The sequence below is a fragment of the Pholcus phalangioides genome, unplaced genomic scaffold (genome assembly GCF_987345545.1).
Source record: "Pholcus phalangioides strain wild (caught in Gottingen) unplaced genomic scaffold, Ppha-v1.0 ptg000017l_1, whole genome shotgun sequence".
Classification (NCBI taxonomy): Eukaryota; Metazoa; Arthropoda; class Arachnida; order Araneae; family Pholcidae; genus Pholcus; species Pholcus phalangioides.
Window position 1 is genome coordinate 23,663,918 of NW_028301610.1, and position 21,477 is coordinate 23,685,394.

At 36.6% G+C, this 21,477-nt stretch overlaps 2 protein-coding genes across 3 annotated transcripts in view; both read right to left on the reverse strand.

Annotated features, from left to right (window-relative positions):
• The window catches only part of LOC149072565 (MYND-type zinc finger-containing chromatin reader ZMYND8-like), a 91,555-nt gene that overhangs the window by 53,186 nt on the left and 16,892 nt on the right, over window positions 1-21,477 (reverse strand). For both annotated transcript variants that reach the window (XM_089246886.1, XM_089246887.1), the window contains exons 7-9: window positions 19,299-19,367; window positions 17,502-17,557; window positions 14,951-15,134 (exon numbers count right to left, since the gene is read on the reverse strand). In XM_089246886.1, the coding sequence (XP_089103012.1) occupies window positions 14,951-15,134; window positions 17,502-17,557; window positions 19,299-19,367 (309 nt within the window). The remainder of the gene's footprint in view (window positions 1-14,950; window positions 15,135-17,501; window positions 17,558-19,298; window positions 19,368-21,477) is intronic.
• LOC149072566 (uncharacterized) lies at window positions 9,047-14,279 on the reverse strand. The gene is made up of 2 exons (XM_089246931.1): window positions 14,147-14,279; window positions 9,047-12,264 (listed from the first exon to the last, which is right to left on the reverse strand). The coding sequence occupies exon 2, from the start codon at window positions 12,256-12,258 to the stop codon at window positions 9,853-9,855; it is 2,406 nt and encodes an 801-aa protein (XP_089103057.1). The 5' UTR covers window positions 12,259-12,264; window positions 14,147-14,279; the 3' UTR covers window positions 9,047-9,852.

Consider the following 21,477-nt stretch of genomic DNA (forward strand, 5'->3'; position numbering starts at 1 on the left):
CAAATGCAGTCGACTCCAGATCGAACCGATTCGACATCAGCCATCGAAACGCTCACCAAACAAGTGGCAGAGCTAACGGCTACGGTGAATCGACTCTCTAGAGGGAGATATCGCAGTAACTCCCAACAGCGACGAGCTAGGCGTTCAACATCTCGTTCAAGTCGAGCACGGGATATCTGCTTCTATCACAACAAGTTCGGTGAGAAAGCCCGCTACTGCCGTCAGCCATGTAAATTCCAGAAAAAAAACGATGACCTTCCATCATCGCTGGTATGATGGAATCGGGCAGCAAATCCAGCAGGCTCTTCGTGATTGACAGAGTTACGGGTGACCATTTCCTTGTTGACTCTGGCAGTGAAGTTTCTGTTATACCACCTAAAAAAAATTCGTCAGCACTACACCCAAGTTTCCATTTGTTCGCCGCTAACAACAGTAAGATTCTTGCTTATGGTTCCACGGTGAAGAAACTGGATTTAGGTCTCCGGAAACCTTTTCCCTGGACATTTCTCGTAGCTGACGTCACTTCACCAATACTTGGAGCTGATTTTCTCAGCAACTTCAACCTAATCGTTGATGTGCGAAACCGACGACTCATCGATTCGCAAACATCATTACGGGTACTCGGATCGATCAAGCCCACAACACAACCTTCCGTCACTACCATTGGAGATTCTGAATACAGTGCTATATTTCAAGAATTCCCAGATGTCTTCAACCCTTCACAGATCGGTAAAACAGTGAAACATGTGACGCGACACCATATCATCACTCGAGGACCACCGGTGGCTTCGAAGCCTCGACGTCTCAATCCAAAAATTCAACAACAGGTGAAAACCGAGTTTGAATTCCTTTTGGAACAAGGGATTATCCGGCCCTCCAAAAGCCCTTGGAGCTCTCCGTTACATATCGTGCCCAAGGCAGATGGTACTGTACGTCCTGTCGGTGATTATCGTCGTCTAAATAGTGTTACGGAATTTGATTCTTACCCGATACCACATATTCAAGACTTTTCTCAAGAATTGCATGGTAAGTCTATTTTTTCTAGACTAGATATCTTCAAGGCATATCATCAAATTACCATTGCCGAAGAAGATATACCAAAAACCGCAATCACAACCCCTTGGGGTTTATTCGAGTATACAAGATTGAGCTTCGGTCTCGTAAATGCAGCTCAAACTTTTATTTTGACCATTCTGCTATGTATATCTTGATGACATTCTATGCTTTTCTGAAAATGCTGAAGAACACAAAATTCATTTAAAACAAATATTCCAACGTCTTCAACAGTATGGCTTAGTTTTAAATGTGTCAAAATGCATATTTGGTGTTTCTGAGCTTGAATTTCTGGGACATGTGATCAAACCATCGGGTATCACACCTCGTCCAGACAAAGTGCGAGCTGTTCTCGATTTCAAGCAACCGGAAACAATTGAGCAATTGCGTAAATTTTTAGGTCTCATAAATTTTTATCGCCGTTTCCTACCGCATGCAGCTGAGACACAAGTGCCACTGCATGATCTATTGAAAGGTTCCACGAAAAAAAGAAAAGACAGAACAAAAGTTGTGTGGTCTACATCAACTTTGAAAGCATTTGAAGATTGCAAAAAGCTACTAGCTAATGCCGCATTGCTGGCACATCCATCCCCGTCTGCCCAATTAGCTCTACACTTAGATGCTTCCGACTATGCTATAGGCGGTGCACTGCACCAGGTGACGGACAATGGTCTTCAACCGCTAGGTTTTTTCTAACGCAAACTTTCACCCACCGAAACACGGTATAGCGCATACGATCGAGAACTTCTTGCCGCATATTCTTCCATAAAATTTTTCAGATACATGCTTGAAGCTCGTGAGTTTATACTCTTCAGTGACCATAAACCACTGTGCTATGCGTTTCGGCAAAAAAGTGAAAAATGCTCACCTAGACAGCTAAGGCATTTAGATTATATATCGCAGTTCACAACGAACATTTGCCATATTCCTGGATCGCAAAATATTTCCGCTGATATCTTATCACGCGTAACAGCAATTTCAGTTCCTGGACCTCTTGATTTTACTGCCATCGCTGAGCAACAAGAGGGGGATAAAGAACTAGAGGAACTTCTAAAGAGCAAATCAGCTTTGCAACTGAAGAAAGTATTTCTTCCAGACGCAGCTAAAGCGCTCTACTGCGATTTATCAACAGGTGCTGTTCGACCTTATATTCCAGAAAAATTTCGATATGATGTGTTTTGGAATATGCACAAACTCTCACATCCAGGAATTAGACATACTATTGATTTGGTCAGAAAGCGATTCATTTGGCCATGTCTAGCTAAAGACTGTGCTAAATGGACAAAAGTGTGCATACCATGCCAAAGATCAAAAGTGCACAAGCACACGAGAACCACGCTACAATCGTTTGTGGAACCTTCCCAACGATTTCAACATATTCATTTGGATATCATTGGCCCACTGCCCATTTCCGATGGATATTCTTATTGCCTGACAATGATAGACCGGTTTTCACGATGGCCAGAAGCGGTACCTATCCGCGACATCACAGCAACCACGGTAGCTGCAGCTTTCCTTTCCACCTGGATTTCTCGATACGGCACACCTTTGACAGTAACAACTGATCAAGGTCGCCAATTCGAATCGCAGCTATTCCGGGAGCTTTCCAAATTCATCGGAGCAAAACGGGTTAGGACAACTGGATACCATCCACAGGCGAATGGTATGTTGGAAGAGTGGCATCGCCCTCTCAAAGCCGCGTTGAAATGCAACCAAACCCATAAATGGACTGAAGCATTACCTACAGTTCTACTCGGTCTTCGGTGCTCTCTGAAACAAGATTTGGGGTGCACACCTCCAGAACTACTGTACGGAGAAACTTTACGATTACCTGGTGAATTTTTCCAAGCACGAGCTAATTCCAACTCAACTGACGCTTCCGAGTTTCTACAAATGCTGAGAACTCACGTCCAAACTTTCCAGCCACGACCAATCAAACGGCATGGAGGACATCCTTCATTTGTTCACCATGATTTGAAAACTACTTCTCACGTTTTCGTAAGAACTGATAGGGTGAAACGTCCTCTGGAACAGCCATTTGAAGGACCATACAGAGTGATCAGCCGGACCGACAAAGTGTTCAACGTGGACATAAGAGGAAAATCAGCGTCAGTGTCAGTCGATCGGCTTAAACCGGCATTTCTCGTGAATCCGACGGTGGAGCCGGTACCTGTATCTCCAAACGTACCAACTGCAGTTACGTCTGACGGACTCGCAGCTGATTCTGCTGTGAAACCAGTCAGAACCACTCGTTCTGGACGTACTGTCCACTTTCCAGATCGCCTGCAGTGCTCGTGATCACTGATGCTACTCCATAGTACGCGATCATCTCTTACTACTCGTGATCACTGGGGAGGGAGTGTGTGGTGTCCCACGCAGACGACCCCCAAAAGTCGGGTCAACGACCTCGAGAGTGTCACGTGATCCCGGGTACTGGAGACGACTGTCTGGAAAACAGCAGAGCAGAGAGTCACTGCACACGAAAGCGTGAGGTTCAAAAATTTCTATGTCTGCCTTCCTTTTTCATTAACCAAGATAATCATGTTTGTGTCATCGTAATAAATGTTTATTCCGAAGCTGTGGCTCTGTGTAGTGACTCCGCAAACTTAACTAGCTATAATACCCGGCGCTGCCCGGGTTTTCTTCAATGAGGCTGTTAGAAACACGTGATATCTCCCTCTTTCTTTGAGGGACATGCAAACCGTGTCTAAGTTAACCAATATGACGACTTCCTGTGCGACTCTTGAAATAAACAAATCTAGATTTAAAGAAACATAGAAATGAATATATACTTTTCTTTCCCTTTTTAAGGGGCGCTATGTATTTCTATTCCCCCCCCCCGAACTTCAAGTTAATTATCTGCCTGTTTCAGCTTTCAAAAATGCTTAATTAAAGCTGTGGAATTTTTTTTGATGTACTTTTTATGGGCCCATAATTAATTTTAAAACAACCTAAACTGTATGAATTGATGCAGTTAAATATCAGAAGATAATACGGAGACATTAATTTTTCATGCTTGAGAAGATATAAATAAAAAGTTGAAATCAATGTTATTACATGAATACCCAACTCAAAAGTCCAGGTAATTACTTCATATTCAATCTCCTGGGCTTAGTATACCTCTAAGCAAACACAATATTTCAGAAATCGGGAATTCTATACAATTTTTAAAATTATTGATGTGGCAGAAAACCCCACCAAATTTCAGCATTTCTACAGTAAAATCGGCAATTTTAACAGTGATTTCTATGAGTCTCACCCTTTTCCTGACCCTCAAAGCGATGCTGATGATTATGACGTCTATTCAAAAAGCCTCACAACTGAGAGTATTGAAATGTAATTGTATTGAATAGTAGTATTGTGTAGCATTGAAAGTATTGGCAAACCATTATAAAGGCATAAACTATTATACATATACTAACAGGATTAAAGAAGTGACAAACCAATGTAAAGGCATATACACGTCTGAAACGCATTGCTGGGGAACCACGGAAAGTGATTGTTGAGGCCCGAAAACCATTGTTGCCCTACAGTTTTTTGCCCATTTGGGGCACTTACCCTGCTCTGACAAAAATTTAAGGTAGCCTATCGTTTAAGTCGGGTGCCATTTGGTATATATGCAAAATTTGGCGACGATCCATCTAAAATTGTAGATTTGTATAGAGAACATACATACACACATACAGACAGACAGAAAATCAATTTTATATATATAGATTAGGGTACTCCTAAGCTGGCCTTTCTTAAAAACATCCTCGATCTGATTGAGGTACGTTCGCTGAGATCGACCCCCTTCCAACTCTCCCATCCAATCCACACTTGTCTTGTATATTTGTTTCGTTTATCCTCTCTATATATCCCAACCATCTCAACACATACCTTTCTCAATCCTCCACACTATATCTTCTTTCACTCCACAAAACGCTCCCTAAAATTAACTTAATAAACTTTACTTATACTATAGGTACGTTAAATAAAACTTGATATCATACTTAATAACAATGTTATTTATTGTTAAAATTAAATTGTGAGGTATTTATGAAATTAAATACAAATACAAATACAACGCCACAACAGACAAAATGCCCAACGAGGTGGCTGATAAAAAGATGCCCATAAAAATATGGTTGTCATATATTTCAAAAATACACAAATTATAAACAATATATACACATGATAAAATATTATACAACGCCCATAAAGAATACTTATGGTTGTCTTATTCTAAGAATGGACAGCTTCTCGATTTACCCCAACATGTTTATTGTATTTCTTTTAAACGTCTCAATTGTGTTACAATTTACTACCTCCGGGGGGTAAGCTATTCCATTTATTAACAACCCTATTAGAAAAAAATTTCCTGCGACACCACAACCTACAACTATCCCTGACAAATCGATACTGGTGTCCCCTTGTAAAAGCAGTCGATTGGCGGTGTACTAAAAGTTCATGGTCCATCCTACCCATTCCATTGAAAATTTTGAACACTTCGATCATATCTCCTCGACACCTGCGTTCATCCAATGTAAACATATTCAAAAAATGAAATCTCTCTTCATAACTCAAGCCTCGTGTGCTAATAAGGACACGCGTAGCTCTTCTCTGCACCCCTTCAATCAAGTTTATGTTCCACTGTAGGTATGGTCTCCAAAACCTTACAGCATACTCCAGTCCAGGACGCACTAAGCCTCGGGAAAGTGGAAGAATGACTTTAGGAGAATGCGAAAAGACCTTTTTGAAAATGAAACCAAGCCATTCTATTCGCTTTTTTGACCACCGCTGAACAATGTTCAAAAAACCTAAGCCGCTCATCAATGAGAATTCCCAAATCGGTCACCCTAGTTGCATCTGGAATAGTGACACCATTCAACTCGTAAGAGAACCGTGGGTTGTTCGAACCAAAATGAGCGACCATGCACTTATCAACGCTAAATGTCATGCTCCATTCATTTGCCCATGCTGCAATCCTGTTTAATAGAAGATTCCCAGTATGTAATCTTTTGAAAGCACATGGTTTTTTGGATTTACCAATCAAAAGCAGGGGAGTGGCAGTGCACAGACCATAGCAGTGATCCAATCTTTTTGCACCTTAAAACCTGGGGCTGTTTTTTCTGTATTTTCTTCAGATGATGACAAATAACAGAAACTGATAATTAAACGAGTGATGGTTAACCCTTTGCACTCGAGAGGTGACTCTCGCTCACCACATGATTTAATGCCGCAACTCAAGAGGTGACTCTCGCTCACCACTTTGTTTGGTGCGGAAATTGGATGCGCGGTGATAACTACACTGAAGAGCCAAAAAAACTGGTGTAACTGCCTAATATCGTGTAGGGCCCCGCGAGCCCGCAGAAGTGCCGCAACACGACGTGGCATGGACTTGACTAATGTCTGAAGTAGTGCTGGAGGTAATTGACACCATGAATCCTGCAGGGCTGTCCATAAATCCGTAGGAGTAAGAGGGGGGGGGGTGGAGATCTCTTCTGAACAGCACGTTGCAAGGCATTCCAGATATGTTCAATAATGTTCATGTCTGGGGATTTTGGTGGCCAGCGGAAGTGTCTAAAGTCAGAAGAGTGTTCCTGGAGCCACTTTGTAGCAATTCTGGACGTGTGGGGTGTCGCATTGTGCTGCTGAAATTGTCCAAATCCATCGGAATGCACAATGGACATGAATGGGTGCAGGTGATCAGACAGGATGCTTACGTACCTGTCACCTGTCAGAGTCATATCTAGATGTATCAGGGGTCCCATATCACGTCAAATGCACACACCCTATACCATCACAGAGCCTCCTCCCGAAAAGCCGGGCATGCATCTCGGCAATTGTTACATGAAATATCATACAAAGCAAAATTACAAAGACCAATGTTTAAGAAATTATCTTCGTAAAGATGTAAAGATACATTAAATATTGAAATATAAAAGTTTTATGTGTTAATTTGTGTGCGTAATCATTTTAAGTTAGAGGTAAGAAATTCACCAAAAGCTCTACGAAACGCTTCGAGTTGCTGATTAGTCCGCGTGGAAACGGCCTCGAGTGCAAAGGGTTAATCAAAGTTTATTGTAACTCGAAATAATAAATTCCAAAAAAATATTAACACATTATTATTGATTTACTTACTTCAACTGCAAAAATTCTCATTGTTAACAAAAAGAACACACAAAATAAAGTAATTAAAACTATGAAAAAATTAATTTATTTGCATAATAAAAATTAAAAGTGCTAATCATTCACCTCACTTATGAAATCTTGGCTGGGTTTTTTTTAGTACAGGAGACAGACTTGGCAGGTGAGAAGGAGCCGCAAAAAGAGATCTAAATGTTATATATTTCCTCAGGACTACTGATATAAGCTCAGGCTTAAATTCTATCTTCAATAGTTCAAAATTGAGTAAAATATTGCAATTTATATCAATAGAATGAAAGAAAAACAGTTCATTTTGGACTGTTAATTCACAACCAAAATACTGTGGTTCTCATATTTTATTACAGATATACAAATTTTTTCTCTTCCCACAGAATACTTAAATACATCACCAAAGAGGATTGAAAAAATGAATTAAAATTAATGAATAACGAAATTGTATTTTCATATTTTGACATATCCATGGCTCAGCACGGCTCATGGCCTCAAAAGTAGTGAAAATAGTGACCAAAATTTTTTAAAAAGTGACCAAATAGTGACCCAAATATTTGTAAAGTGACCAAATAGTGACCTAAATATTTGTAAAAAAATGCCCAAATTTTGACAATCTGCAATCGTATGAACCATTTTCACTAAACTTTGTATTTCAATGGAACTCTTATAAATAGATTATTTTTCCATTGTAAGAAATAATTAAATCAAACTAACCATTTTGTTAAACAGGAAAGTTTTGAATAACTTAGCAAATTTATCAACAGCTATGCGAGAGAGAATTACATTACAGCAACTGTAGGCAGACGTTTTAACGCCTTTCCTCATGCTGCTTTCCACAACTCATCTCAAAATTTAAGCAGGAAAAATTTTGAAAATGAAAGTTTTCACGTTTAAAGAAAAAAACAAAGAAATAACACAAAGTTTAAAGGAGAGAATTTTTTTTTCCATCCATACACTAGTGGATTTTCAATTCATGTTATACTATGAATGGCAGCACACAAATACAAATTTTCTTTTACCTAGTACGAATTTTATTTACATATGATACCTAAATCTGTATAATCTGTTCAGATGTGTTTCTCAACTCATTTCATTACAGAACAATTAAAAGAAGCAAGAGCAGCAAATAATTTAAGTCCTACATTCACTGTTTGCTGTAGAAAATGGTGCAGCCCGAATTTTTCTAGCACACACAAACGTGTGTTTGGGATTCACTATTATTTTTTCTTCTAATGTATCCGCTGAGGGACATTTCCAATTCTATATCCCAAATTGACGATACATTCAACAATGACATTAGAATCTTGTGATGAATTCTTCAGACATGATCTACAAAAAATATTTCATGATTTAAAGTGTTTCAATTTATACCATCGCTACTAAATCTTTAGAAAATGTGTCGTTTTCAAGACAAAGTGGTAGAAATACATTGATTTTGTTAAGCAAATTTTATTGTATCTATGTTAAGCATTCCAAAAGTAACAAAGCTTGAAAATCTCAGCACAACAGATGTTTTTAATACTTATTAGCCATCTCCTGTTTAACATCAAGAATATTTTCTTAAGAGCTACATGTGAATGACAACCCCATTTTTTTTCTTATTGACCCATATACGGTACATATAAAAGTACTTTTGACCTCAAATAAACTGCAAGTAAAAGGAGCTACTGATATGCAACTTACATAACGTTGAAGTAAAATGACAAGAGTGGCTCAAGTTTCTTGAGCATCGTTCCACTGTGGAGGTTTTTAGCTCCTCCTGGCTGTAAGGAGACAACTTCAAGTTGTGATGTTACTGGGAATTTTTCTTGAACAGGGTTGCAAATAAATGGAATGACTTACCCCCAGGTGTCGTGAATTTTTCAACTGACATGTTTAAAAGAAATCTGACATCCATGTTCTGGGAAATTGAAAAGCTACCCATACATAGATGAAGACAACCATAATTTCTTATAGGTGGTACATAATATTTAATATTTTTTTATGATAATTGATCTTTTTTTAAGGTTGTTGAATATTTAAGCGCAGACAGTTAATTTGGCAGACAACGGCATAATTTTTGTGGGTATTTCTTTTCTGCCTCGTTAGGCAGCGTGAAATTTTTGTGTAACATACCTTTGTTTTTCTGTTTTTTGCAACATAAAGCCAGCAAACAAGCAGAAGCAGCACATAAAATAACTTGAAAAAACAAAACAAAATTAAAATTTGTATACAGCCTCTGATGTGAAGTATATCACTGAAATTTGTGTCTCTTCCTCTATGTAGACTTGTCTACACATTCCCAAAATAAATTTACCTTGTAAAAACTTATTGAGATATTGCTAACCGAAATTCTTGATTTTCACAACTATCTCCATATTATTTCTTTCACTGCTTTAGCACATGAAAAGTTGAAAAAACTGAGAATTTCAATTACTGATATCACAAAGCTATAAACAACTATTAAGTTTTACATTCCTTAAATTGCATTACATATTTGTAGGATTTGATAAGGCACTGTCACTAAACTATACTGTTATCAAAATTGCATAGCTGTAGCTTTCTACTTGGGGAAGTTATTTCAGATCAGAAAGCCTTTCTAATGCAGATGCATATGTTACTGTTAAAGTTAAATATGCTACACTTTTACTAGTTATTCCACAAAAAAACTGAATCACATTAAGCATTTTTTGGTTTTTTTGAAAAAAATGTATCTAACATAGTCAGCTTTCTTTTTTCTAATACTTTTTGAATTTTGTTTCCTTCATCTCTCTCTCGTTGCTCTTCCATTCGTTGACTTGCAACACCTTCCAACATAGCATTAGCCAGAGAGATTTCTTCCATATTTTTGTTACTCACAGCTTTCTTCAACCTTTCTGTAGCTTCAGCAAACAACTTATCAGCTGTTTTACGAATATCATCCTCTCGATTCCTCTTCTTTTGTAATGATTCTTCACATTTCTTAAGCATTTCCTTTCGTGTCTGTAATTTTTCTTCATGTAATTTATCTCTTGCTTTCTTGTCCTCCGCTTCTTTTTTCTCCAGATCTTCCTTTTCTTTTATACATTTTTGTTCATATAAATAATTCTCGTAACTTCTATGTGCATTGTGAGCGAAGTCTAATAACTGTTTCGTAATGGGTACAAGTTCAGGTTGATTATTATAGTTTTTCAACATACTTTTCACCACCATAGTACTATCTAATGTCCTTTCAGACATTGAAGCCCTGTCTTCCATCAGCACTCTGCCCGATGATGAGAAACCTCTCTCTACCTCTGCATTTCCATGGGATAGTACTAATGCAGCTTTTACAACTTTTGCTACGTTGCCATATTGGATTATGCCTGCATGGTTTTGGATAGATAGTAGGCTATTCCAATAAACATCTATTTTGATATTTTCAGATGCATCATCTTTCTCCTGTTGCAAAGCCTTCCACTCATCCAATAAAATATCATCCTTGATATCAAGCTGCAAAAACTTTGCAACAGCTACTAAATCCCCACAACTACGTTTAGTTTTTCTTTCCATGGGATGAAGGAAACTTAATTGTTTCAACAAATTTGATGATAGAGATGTTTTATCTATAATATATTTGGCAGCACTTGCATAATGTTTCCGAGCATCTTTCAAAAAATACATTTTCTCAGCTTCACTGACATTGCCAAGTTCTTTCATTACAGCTTCACTGCAATTAATTTGCTTCAATGGCAAGTAATTATCTTCACCCAAAAGATTGTCTAACTCACAATGATCTTTATTCAAATTGGATTTCTTGCAGAATCTTCTAATCAATGTTTGAACCAATGCAGTCAGTTCTGAGTGCAATATGTGTACTAATGGCTCATCTTTCTGAAACATTCTGGTAAATCTTGTGAAAACATTTGCACTGGATATTAAAAAATGAAGTTCAGCCTTCATAGTGCTCTTTTTCACCAAGCTTAGAATATTTTTGTACTTTGCGCTAGTCACTGAGCTCTTACTTGGCAAGTCCTTCAAAAAGTAAGTTATAACTGCAGGCCACTGCTCGAGAAGTCTTTTAGCTGCTGCTTCAACAGTTAACCATCTCGTGGTGCTGTGTTTTATGAATCGATTGTTTGAGAGACCTTCTTTGTTTTGAACATTTTCAAAATTTTCCCATTTTGATGGCCATCCATCAAAATAATTGTAGACTGCTACAATGAGGTCACACGCATCCTCTCCTAATTCAGATAGACCTTTCACAAAAGCATTATGGACTACATGAATGTTGCATGTGCCGATATCAATCAAGTTTTTGTCGCATACCAATTTCATTTCCGCATTCATTAGTTTATGAACTTTTTTGTTTACATTTGGCCCATCACTTCCCAACATCAACAAATGATTGCGTGGCAATTGTAGCATGTCCATTGCCTCTGTTATTTTGCTGAAGATCACTTCAGCTGTTGCAATACCAATGAAATACGTTTTCAAGTGCTGAGACACCACTTTATCCTGCGTCTTAGACCAATATCTTATCACAGTTTGCAGCTCTTTCTTGTTAGCTGCATTTGTCGTTTCGTCATACATCAAGCAATAATATGCTCCTTTTGCATCCTCAGTAACAATTTTTCTGCAGTAAGGAGCCAGTCCATCTGAAATCAGGTAATGAACTTTCTTCGGGTTGATGCAGAAACCCTCTGGGAAGCCATCCTGAAACATGGCCTTAAACACATCATTCAGTCCAGATGATGACAAGGCGGAAAAATTGGATGCCACCATCTTCAGGACCCATATCAATTCAGCTGTATAAGCTGCGTCTTTCTTGCTGTATAAATAAATGTTTCTGCCAGTCTCATTTTCCTTACTGCATGGTGACAAATTTTGTTGCAGCCCACTTGCGAGATGAAGCTGCAAAGGATTGAGCTTCAAATTGCTCTGCTCCTTGTGTTTCTTTGTTGCTGCATGTTGGATGATTGCTTGAAAACCTTTGTTGACATTTATTTTACATTCACAAAGCATGCAATATGCAGAGTCTTCATCTTTTCTGGCCCATTCTGATACTTTTCTGCCAGAACCATCAGCCTTTGATAGCCACATGATATTGAAGGTGCATTTCCCCATCTGTACCTAGAAACAGAAGAATGACGAACTTCAAGTTATTTTGAAATTGAAATTTTATATTGGAAGATAATTTTTTTCAAGCATTGTCTGACATCTCATGAACCTACCACTTATTGACATGAAATTTAACAGGTAGGCCTAAAATGAATGAAAATCCTAAATTCATTTAAATTAAACAATTTCATTGAAATAAAAATTCTAAAAAATACTTTCATTTGGTTTGATTGTAAAGAGAATGAATGAAATGATTCATTGACATCATGCCTCCCAAGCTATCATCATACTGCCCTCCTTTAGGTTTGAGTCTACTACTTTTTCTGTTAAAATTATGTCATTGTCATTCTCGCTGTGATCGTTGACTGTATGGGGGGGGGGGGGGAACACCAAAATGGATACTGGCCTTAGGTGAGGGAGGAAATTAACAATTTTGAAATTACTGTTTAGTTTTTCTTTTGATTTTTTAACAGAAAAATACTTTGCCCTTCCCGGTTAATTTTCCATGAGTGTAGTAAGCACCAACGTGACATCTTTTTCTGCTCCAAGGCATCACTGCTTTCACTGTAGTCAGTTCAAAGAGCGGGAATGTGCGAAATATAAATATGACGGTAATACAGATAACTACACTAAAATTAACACAAAATATTGAATCAACGAAATATGGGGTTTATTAATGTAGTTGAACCAGTCAGGTGTGCAATCAATTTCTACTTTAAAAGTTTGAAGCTAATAAAATGAATTTTCCTGATTAAAATTTTTTTTATGAATAAATTAAAACCGACTTCACGTTCTTATTTGTTTTTTAACTTCAGCAAAAAAATTATAATTAAAATAATTTTAATAATTAGTTTTAAAAAATTTAAACAATTAGGTAAAAAATTGGTGCGGTCAAGAGTTTACTGTTAGGGTTGCCAATTTTAGTGCAAAAAATAGTCGCCCTGCTGGCGTTGACCCTTCTCCTGTAATTTTGAACCAACACAAACAGTAGATTCATTCCCCCCCCCCCACAACCAGGTTGCCTAATTTACACAAGAGCAGAAAAAAAATTTCTTGGGGGGGGGGGGTAATTTTGCACACGTTTTTCGACTGAAATTTGATATAATTTTAGAGAGGAATTTATTGTCCCTTTTATTAAATTTGCCATTCCTTCAAAAATGCCGCCTGGGGCACTGCCTTCCTCCCCCCCCCCCCTCCGGTTTTACAATTTACCGTTCCTTGAGACCAGTATCCAGTATTTTGAAAAGAAAAAGAGTAAACTCGAAGCACGGCGAAAACGGCGCAGCCCCCCCACCCCCTCGCTTAGTGCGGCCGTGGCAGTGACAACTTCCAAGGTCTTAAAGGAAAAAAAAAATAACATTTGCGATTTTTTTTACGCAACACAAAGCAATGGAGCACGAGATGTGATATAATCTGAGTCATGAAGGTGCTCTAATTCACGTTTTGCGACCACAAGCGGCAAAAGGTTGGCTGAGGCCCCAGGCGTAGAAAAATATACGGGCCCTTTAAATTAGGAAAAAAGTGTAAAGTTGGGATTCGAAGGGACCAACGCCGTGCAGCCGCCGTAAATCCGCCATTGCTTACAGCTCGAATGCACGTTAACAGTTTTTATTAGTCTGATGATCAATTTTCTTCTGATTTGAAAAACACTGCGTTAAACTAAACGTCGAATTATAAGAATTCGTGATATTTTTACAATTTATTCATTTTTCGATCGTGTTTGGGTTGTTTCTTGTTCACATTCAAATCCAATTAGAAAATAAATATGGCACGAATATATATATTATCCTATATACATCGTAATTTAAATCGTAGATCGTAATTAAGTTTTCAATCAGATGATTTTTTGCAAAATAATTTTTTCAATTGTGGGAAATAAATTCAAAATACGTACCTGCTTCTTAAACCTGTTCCGGGAAACGAGTATTCTCCAGCTGCACGCAACAATTTCTGGCTTCAGTTTCTACATGCACGGCCCTTTTAAATCACCATTCCAAACGATAAAACAGTCAACAAAAATAACGATAAAAAAAAATCAACAAAAATAAAGATAGAAAAATTAACAAATGTAACTGAGGCGATGCTCCAAGAAAGGAATTTGGCTTTTAGAAGGACCTTTCGAAAATTAAATAAGATAAAGGATGAATTTTTTAAAAACAAGATTAAAATGAAAGAGCGGGTGAACACGTGGGAAAAAAGAATGGTAATGAAGGGGGAGAATTCCTTGTTGTGTGTAGTTCACCTTTGCTGCCACTGATGGCGCTAGTTCGTTCACGACCGGTTTTTCCATAAAATGACAACACTTATTAATCTTTGAGAGGAGCTTTCATTCCAATGCCTGGAAATCAAGCTCTGCTGACGTCACACGGTATTCTCTCGGTGCAAAGGGGCGGCGCTAATGCTCATTTAGCCGACACCCCTTTTAGATAAGGATCTTATCTATAGAAGTTGCTTTAACTTCATGAAAAGGGGAAGAAAATATGTGACCTTGAACCCATAATCTTCCTTGAAGAAAAGAGAAACATAGCAATCTGGGAAAGCGCGAGAGACCTAGGTTGCGTTTTCTTTTCGCTAAAAAAGTGGAAAAAGTGACCTGGGCCCGAAAATACGTAATAAAAGTGACCAGCTTCTAAAAAAGTGACTTTTAGGGAAAAAAGTGACCCGTGCCGAGCCCTGCATATCTATAAATTTTACTTACCCTCTTTGAGAAGCCTCTTTTGACATGTTGTTCAGCATTTTGGTATTCACCAACTCTGATAGTACGATGCTGTATGTGTTCTTCCAATTCTTCAATTGCAGCAGAATAGTTCCTATTTTTTGGCGATATTCCACCAGGGTTTTCTTTGGATAAAGGATGACAGTCTGCCACACATACTAAACTTCTGAATAGTGTAGAAAAGGGGAAAAAAAATGTTTCACAAAACTGAAAGTACACCATGATTTTAAAAGCACATCTGAACTTGAAAAAATTTATTTTCTTTTTCTTTAAGGTTTCTTTTTCTCTTTTGAATAAAATTTTTTTTCTTCACCAAAGATAAAAGAAAAATTCTGTTTCTTACAATTACATATAATGAAAAAAGAAATCCTCTTACTTTCACAATATGCTTTTGGAAATTCAAATTCACAATGTTCACATAATATACAGAAGTGTGACACACCATTAAAATTACATCTGCACATTTGCATCTTAGTTTGCAATCATAATTTGTTCTGTAAATATGATAGTAATCCACACAAAGCACTTTTATATCAAAGCAAACTATCCCATAAGAAACAACTCAAATGATTCACTGTACAACAGTCACCATCACACCAGCCACAATCCTTCTCAAAGATGAAGTGTTGGATAATTATACAAATACAACGCCACAACAGGCAAAATGCCCAACGAGGTGGCTGAGAAAAAGATGCCCATAAAAATATGGATGTCATATATTTCAAAAATATAGCAACCCAATTAAAAATGCAATTAACAAAAATTGTAAACAATATATACACATGATAAAATATTATACAATGCCCATAAAGAATACTTATGGTTGTCTTATTCTAAGTATGGATAGCTTCTCGATTTACCCCAACATGTTTATTGTATTTAAACGTGTCAATTGTGTTACAATTTACTACCTCAGGGGTAAGCTATTCCATTTATTAACAACCCTATTACAGAAAAATTCTCTGCGTTATTAGTTTCACATTATTTTATTGTACTATCAATGCTTGTTATGACTACCATAGTTTCATCAAAAACATTATATTAGGTAATTGTTATACGGAAAGAGAACCTACAGGATACTCATTACATGTAAACATATGGGATGCATACAACTGGTGTTTATAATGGAATGGTTGTTATAACTTTTTTTGGAGTCATTATAAGAAAAGTAAATGGTATTAGGAATAGACTATTACAATTGCAGACTTAACAAATGATTCGGTTTAATCAGCAAAAATTGTGAACAGATTTTAATTCAATATACGAGTAATGACTCCCATTATAAGCAAAAATTTTTTAAGCTCTGTTTATTTAGTTTTTACTTTATTAAAATTTTCATTCTTTCAAACCGAGCACAACTCCAATCCATCACCCTATGGGCAATTTACTACTGAAATGAGTCCTGCCAGAAGTGTGCATGAGTACCCATTGGTCTTAGTGAGTATCTAGTGCTGTGTGTGAATATTATATTGCCGCCATCTATTTTTTCAAACTATGAGTGAAGCATGATGATTGAATATTTGTACAGAGTTGTAGGTCTATATCTCTGTGGCGAGACTTTTAACAGACTTTATCATAACTGAGTCTATGGCTTTTCATCTGGCACGTACTGTGGAGGAATTATGGGTAATATTCTCCCTTACAGTCTCCGGTCAGCATCACTCATTAAAAAAACATGTGCAAGAATAACTGTTTACGATACAAAGCTAGATGGTGGCATTGTAACCACGTGTATGTGCGTTTAAAGATTTTTTTAAAATTCTGCGCCCAAGTTTAGTGACTCTTGTTTTAGTACCTGTGCTGCATCAATGGCCTCCATGAAGAAGGCTGAGAATAAAAGCCATATAGGAAGATGATTACTCTGGAACTTAGAAAAGAAATCATTGAAAAGCATGAGCAAGTTCTTGATCTCCTCTATAGCCACAAAAACTGTGACAGTTATAGAAAAATAGTGTTGGGAAGTATTGCTAAACTCTCAATCTACAATATGGACTTCAAACTGAGTGATTGCCACTTTTTTGAGTCCCTTTGAATTAACATCTTTTGAAGAACAAAAAGTTTTGCATGAATGACAAAGAGGGTGTGTACTGAAAATTACTGTGTACAATCAAAATTTATCATCTCTAATACAATTGTCTATAAATTGAATCAGTTCAGATATTTATTGGATGGGCACTGTATTAAAATCCATTTCCGAAAGAGAAATATTTTTCATTACACTAAAAATTTAAAGAAATAAAAATTAGTATTGAAATTTTTTTTCATAGTATAAAATGAAAATTTTCAGAAATTAATAATTATTAAATTCAGAAATTAATAGTTATTGAACCAAAATATAATTCTTTAACCCTATAAACTACTCCCATTCCAAATAGATACGCATAGTATGCTGCTGAATAGCTTAATGATGATTTGTGTTTCAGAAGAATAAGGGGAGAAGGATGTTTTTTCACATATAGAAAGGTATATTTCAATTATTTACAAAGTTCAATGGTTAATAAAGAAAAAAAAGTCAAATGAAAATTCTCTTTACCTTTCATGAGATCCAAAATATACGACATGAGCCTTTTTATCAACAATTTTCAGAACCTATAACATAAACAATAAATTTTTTCCCTTGAAAAAAAACTCCATTACGTATAATCAATGTGTAGTAACACAATGACTTCCAATCATTCAAGAAAAACACTCAAGACAACATAAAAAAAAATGGATGTTAATTTATAAAATTCGAAATTTAATTATTAAATACAATCAGATCCACTCATAATGAGCATGGATATAATGAGAATAAGAGCTTTTACTATGACCCTTAGATTTTGTATGAGAGTTGTTCTAAAAGTTTTGTCTTTGTTTCATGAAGGCAAGCTTTATCAGAAACATACAACAATCAGAAAACAATGCAATGCTTTAGAAATGTTTCTGAAGCACTTGCCAACGGAATCTATGTAATCAACTTTAAAAAAAATCTTCTTTGTAAAAACTTTATAGCCAGTGACTTCACAACATTTTTGATAGCCTCTTAGATGTTTATATTACTTCCTTTGTTGAACATTGCACACTAGTACTCAGCAATTTGACAAGAAATGAAGTCACCGTAGATATTCTATGAACTGCTATGGATCCCACATTTCACCTTGTGCCTTCTTGTAGTGTGCAACAGCACACACTTCATTTTGTGATAATTTTTTATCACACCTCACTTTTCTATTGTTTCAAGCTCAGTTGAGGGGGTCAGAAGCAAAGGGATGCAAGTGATCAAAATCTAGTTTTAAAAAAATCAACTTCAAAGTTGAGCTATCTATGTGGTAGTCAAACTAGTGGCCGCTAGAAAGCAACCTTAATACATAAAATGGGTCAGTCAGATGTTAGGTAGAGGAACCTCTTTAAGTACTCAACTCAATTTTTCAAATTTTGTCGCTTGCATCCCTTTGCTTCTGACCCTTCTCAGTTGACAGTAGGCATATCTGTCCACTGATTATCTCTTCTCAGGCATTTGGTGCATGTGCACCTTTGACCACACTCTTGATCCTCGTCATGCGTTCAGTGCGGGAAATGTGCACCTCTATTTTCAACCGATTATGGTCATCCAGCTATCTTTAAGCAAAACATTATTTCAGAATGTTCCTCGTATGTCATCATTATAGTTATGTTATTTTGATAGCACATGAATTATGACAAATAACTATAGCAATTTTGGGAGGTACTCATATAGTGAAATTTTCAAATGGTAATTTCCTCTCTCATCACACACCGTTTTATTGAAGCAATCTATAGTGAATGTCCTCTATCACGGATAACCTTTATAAAGATATGTTTCTTGAGCCCCTTGAGTATCACTATACAGATGTTTCACTGCATACATTTTTTTTTTTTTTTTTTCAAATCAAATTTTTTATTAAAAAAAGAACACACAAATAATAAAAGTAACTTCACCAAGGGAAAGAAAGTTGTCATGTTAGGACACATGGTATAAATAAATGAATATATGTGATGGTATATATCCAGAATAAATACATGCTGCATATCAAACCTAACAAATTGTGGAATAAAAAAAAACTCCTCTATATACATTTATGTATTTTATGACAGTATATGATCACAAAGACTTTCATAATGTGTTTTCTTTAAGCTGCCAAGTTTATTCTTGCCATCTGGGAATGAATGTCAAATTTGTGTTATGAAAAAAAACTGGCATTATTTGACAATAAAGTAGGACAGTTGAATTTATAAGTTAAGGTAACTGCTTTTGAAAGCTTGAACCACTTTTAATTTTGATATATTCTATTTGAAAAAAAAAAGAAAAAAAAAAAAAACTATGATAACTCACCTTTGCCGGCCAGTAAGTATCCACCTTTTTACAATTCTGTTTCACCCATACTAGTTCATGACTAGTATGCTGAAAAGATTAAAAAAAAAGACCATCATCATATCACACAAGCCTCTTGAAATTATAGCTGCCTATAACTTCATTTAAATCACATACTGACAAAAACATTCTATCAAGTTTGGTTTTAGGGTTTAATGTTTTTTTTTTTAAAGTGTTACACTGCTATTTGATTCTCACATTGCAAGAACCCGAGTTCAACCCTCCCACGTGCCGCAGTGGTGTTCAGCTGAAGTTGGTTTTCCATGGTTCCCAACTTTGAGGCGCGAATGAGAGCTGATCTCCCTATTAAACAGACTTGCCACAGCGAGCAACACAAGCCTCCAAATATTCAAACATCACACTTCGCTCATAATTTGTAATATAGATGGCAGCACTAAAAATTCACCATAACACTATATATGCACTCAGACTGAACACACAGGTACACAGTCACATTACTGGCACAGCTTAATCATTAGTAAATTGCCCATAGCAATATACCGGAGTTGTGCTTGGTTTGAAAGAAAGAAAAATTGACTTCCAGTAATATGGTGATTTTGGAAATCTGGTGCACACTGGTCTGATTTGCCAGATCAGTGAGAGACTACTGTAAAATGCTTGTATACCGTACATTGTGAGCATGCTATATAGAGCAGGGATGCACAACCTCCGACCCGCCAAGAGGTTCTATCAAGCTCAGGAATATTCCAGTAGAAAAGTATCAATACAGTTGAGTACAATTATAACATATACACCGTGGATATAATATACTGAAAACACTCTCTTAACCTAGAAAATAGTTAGGATATAACATACTGCAAACAAAAACCTAGAAAAATAGAGCCAAAAAGTAAGCATTTATTGTATATAAATACAAAGCCACAACAGGCAAAATGCCCAATGAGGTGGCTGAGAAAAAGATGTCCATGACATATGGATGTCATATTTCAAAAATACAGCAACACAATTTAAAATGCAATTAAAACGAATGCTATCTTTATGTGTTTTCACAGAAAGTCATAGGAATTTCTTTAATAATGAATTGAGTGAAAACAGCTACATTTTCTACTCGTATATAGCTCTGTAATGAATCTGACATGGAATCAGTGGGGGGGGGGGGGGGGTGATTGCTCCATCCCCACAGATAGAAAAGCAAACAATGGAAAATGAGTTAATGGGTTTTTTTCAATTAATTGCACAAATGCTGACAACTTTGAATGAAAACTATTATAGCACACATAAACTGAAATAATATCTCTGAAGTCAAGTAGATAAAGCTAAAATGTATAAATATTTGTGGAAGAGTTGATCAACTTTGCCCAAGAATATTCAGACATCAAGGAATAAGGCAAATACACGAAAATACAAAAAGTCCTAATGCATTTCAACACCAACGGGTGCTGTTTTCAGAGGAAAATTTAACCACTAGTCACGCTGACCGAGCTTCCCACTTGGGTTGAATACCAAATCTTAATGCTCGGTTGCTCAGCATAACTTCAAAATTCCTCAGAAGTTACCAACCACAAGCAGTGGCATCAGAGCCGGGGGTGCTGTGGGTGATTGAGCACCCACAGTAATGTATGGCATGGGTCTGAGCATCCTGAACTAATTCAGAAGTCAAAATTTCCCATACAAAGATCAAGATGATCACCCACAAGTTCCAAACACTTCCGATGCTCCTGACCACAAGAACTATTTTTATGCTGTAATAAATTTAATTACGTACTGCATAAGCTTATTTTGTTTTCGACAATCTCAATAATGCACTTCATGCATGTATACAACTGCTATATAAGCTAATATCAAGACCTTGTTTATAACATACACTTCTCGAATCATCAAAGGGAGTTACAAGTGAACTCGATTGTACACATAACACAATATACAGGGTGAATAGGTAAAAAAGTGCATGGCATTTTACTGGCAAACCGTTGATTCTTGAGGCATACCTCAAATCCGAAAAAGTATCCAAATAATGTGTAGTACTCAGATATGTCATTCATGTTGCAAGGGGTTATATAGTTATTAAAATAAAAAAATTAACTTTTTATACCATCCCTGTGTGCCCAAAAACCCAGTAAGAAAGTTGTTGCCCCAAATTTTTTGATGGCAGCTAAAACAATTCCATGTTTCTAAGTGC

Coding starts and splice junctions, on each gene's coding strand:
- LOC149072566 (XM_089246931.1), bottom strand. CDS start 12,258: ATGGGGAAATGCACCTTCAATATCATGTGGCTATCAAAGGCTGATGGT.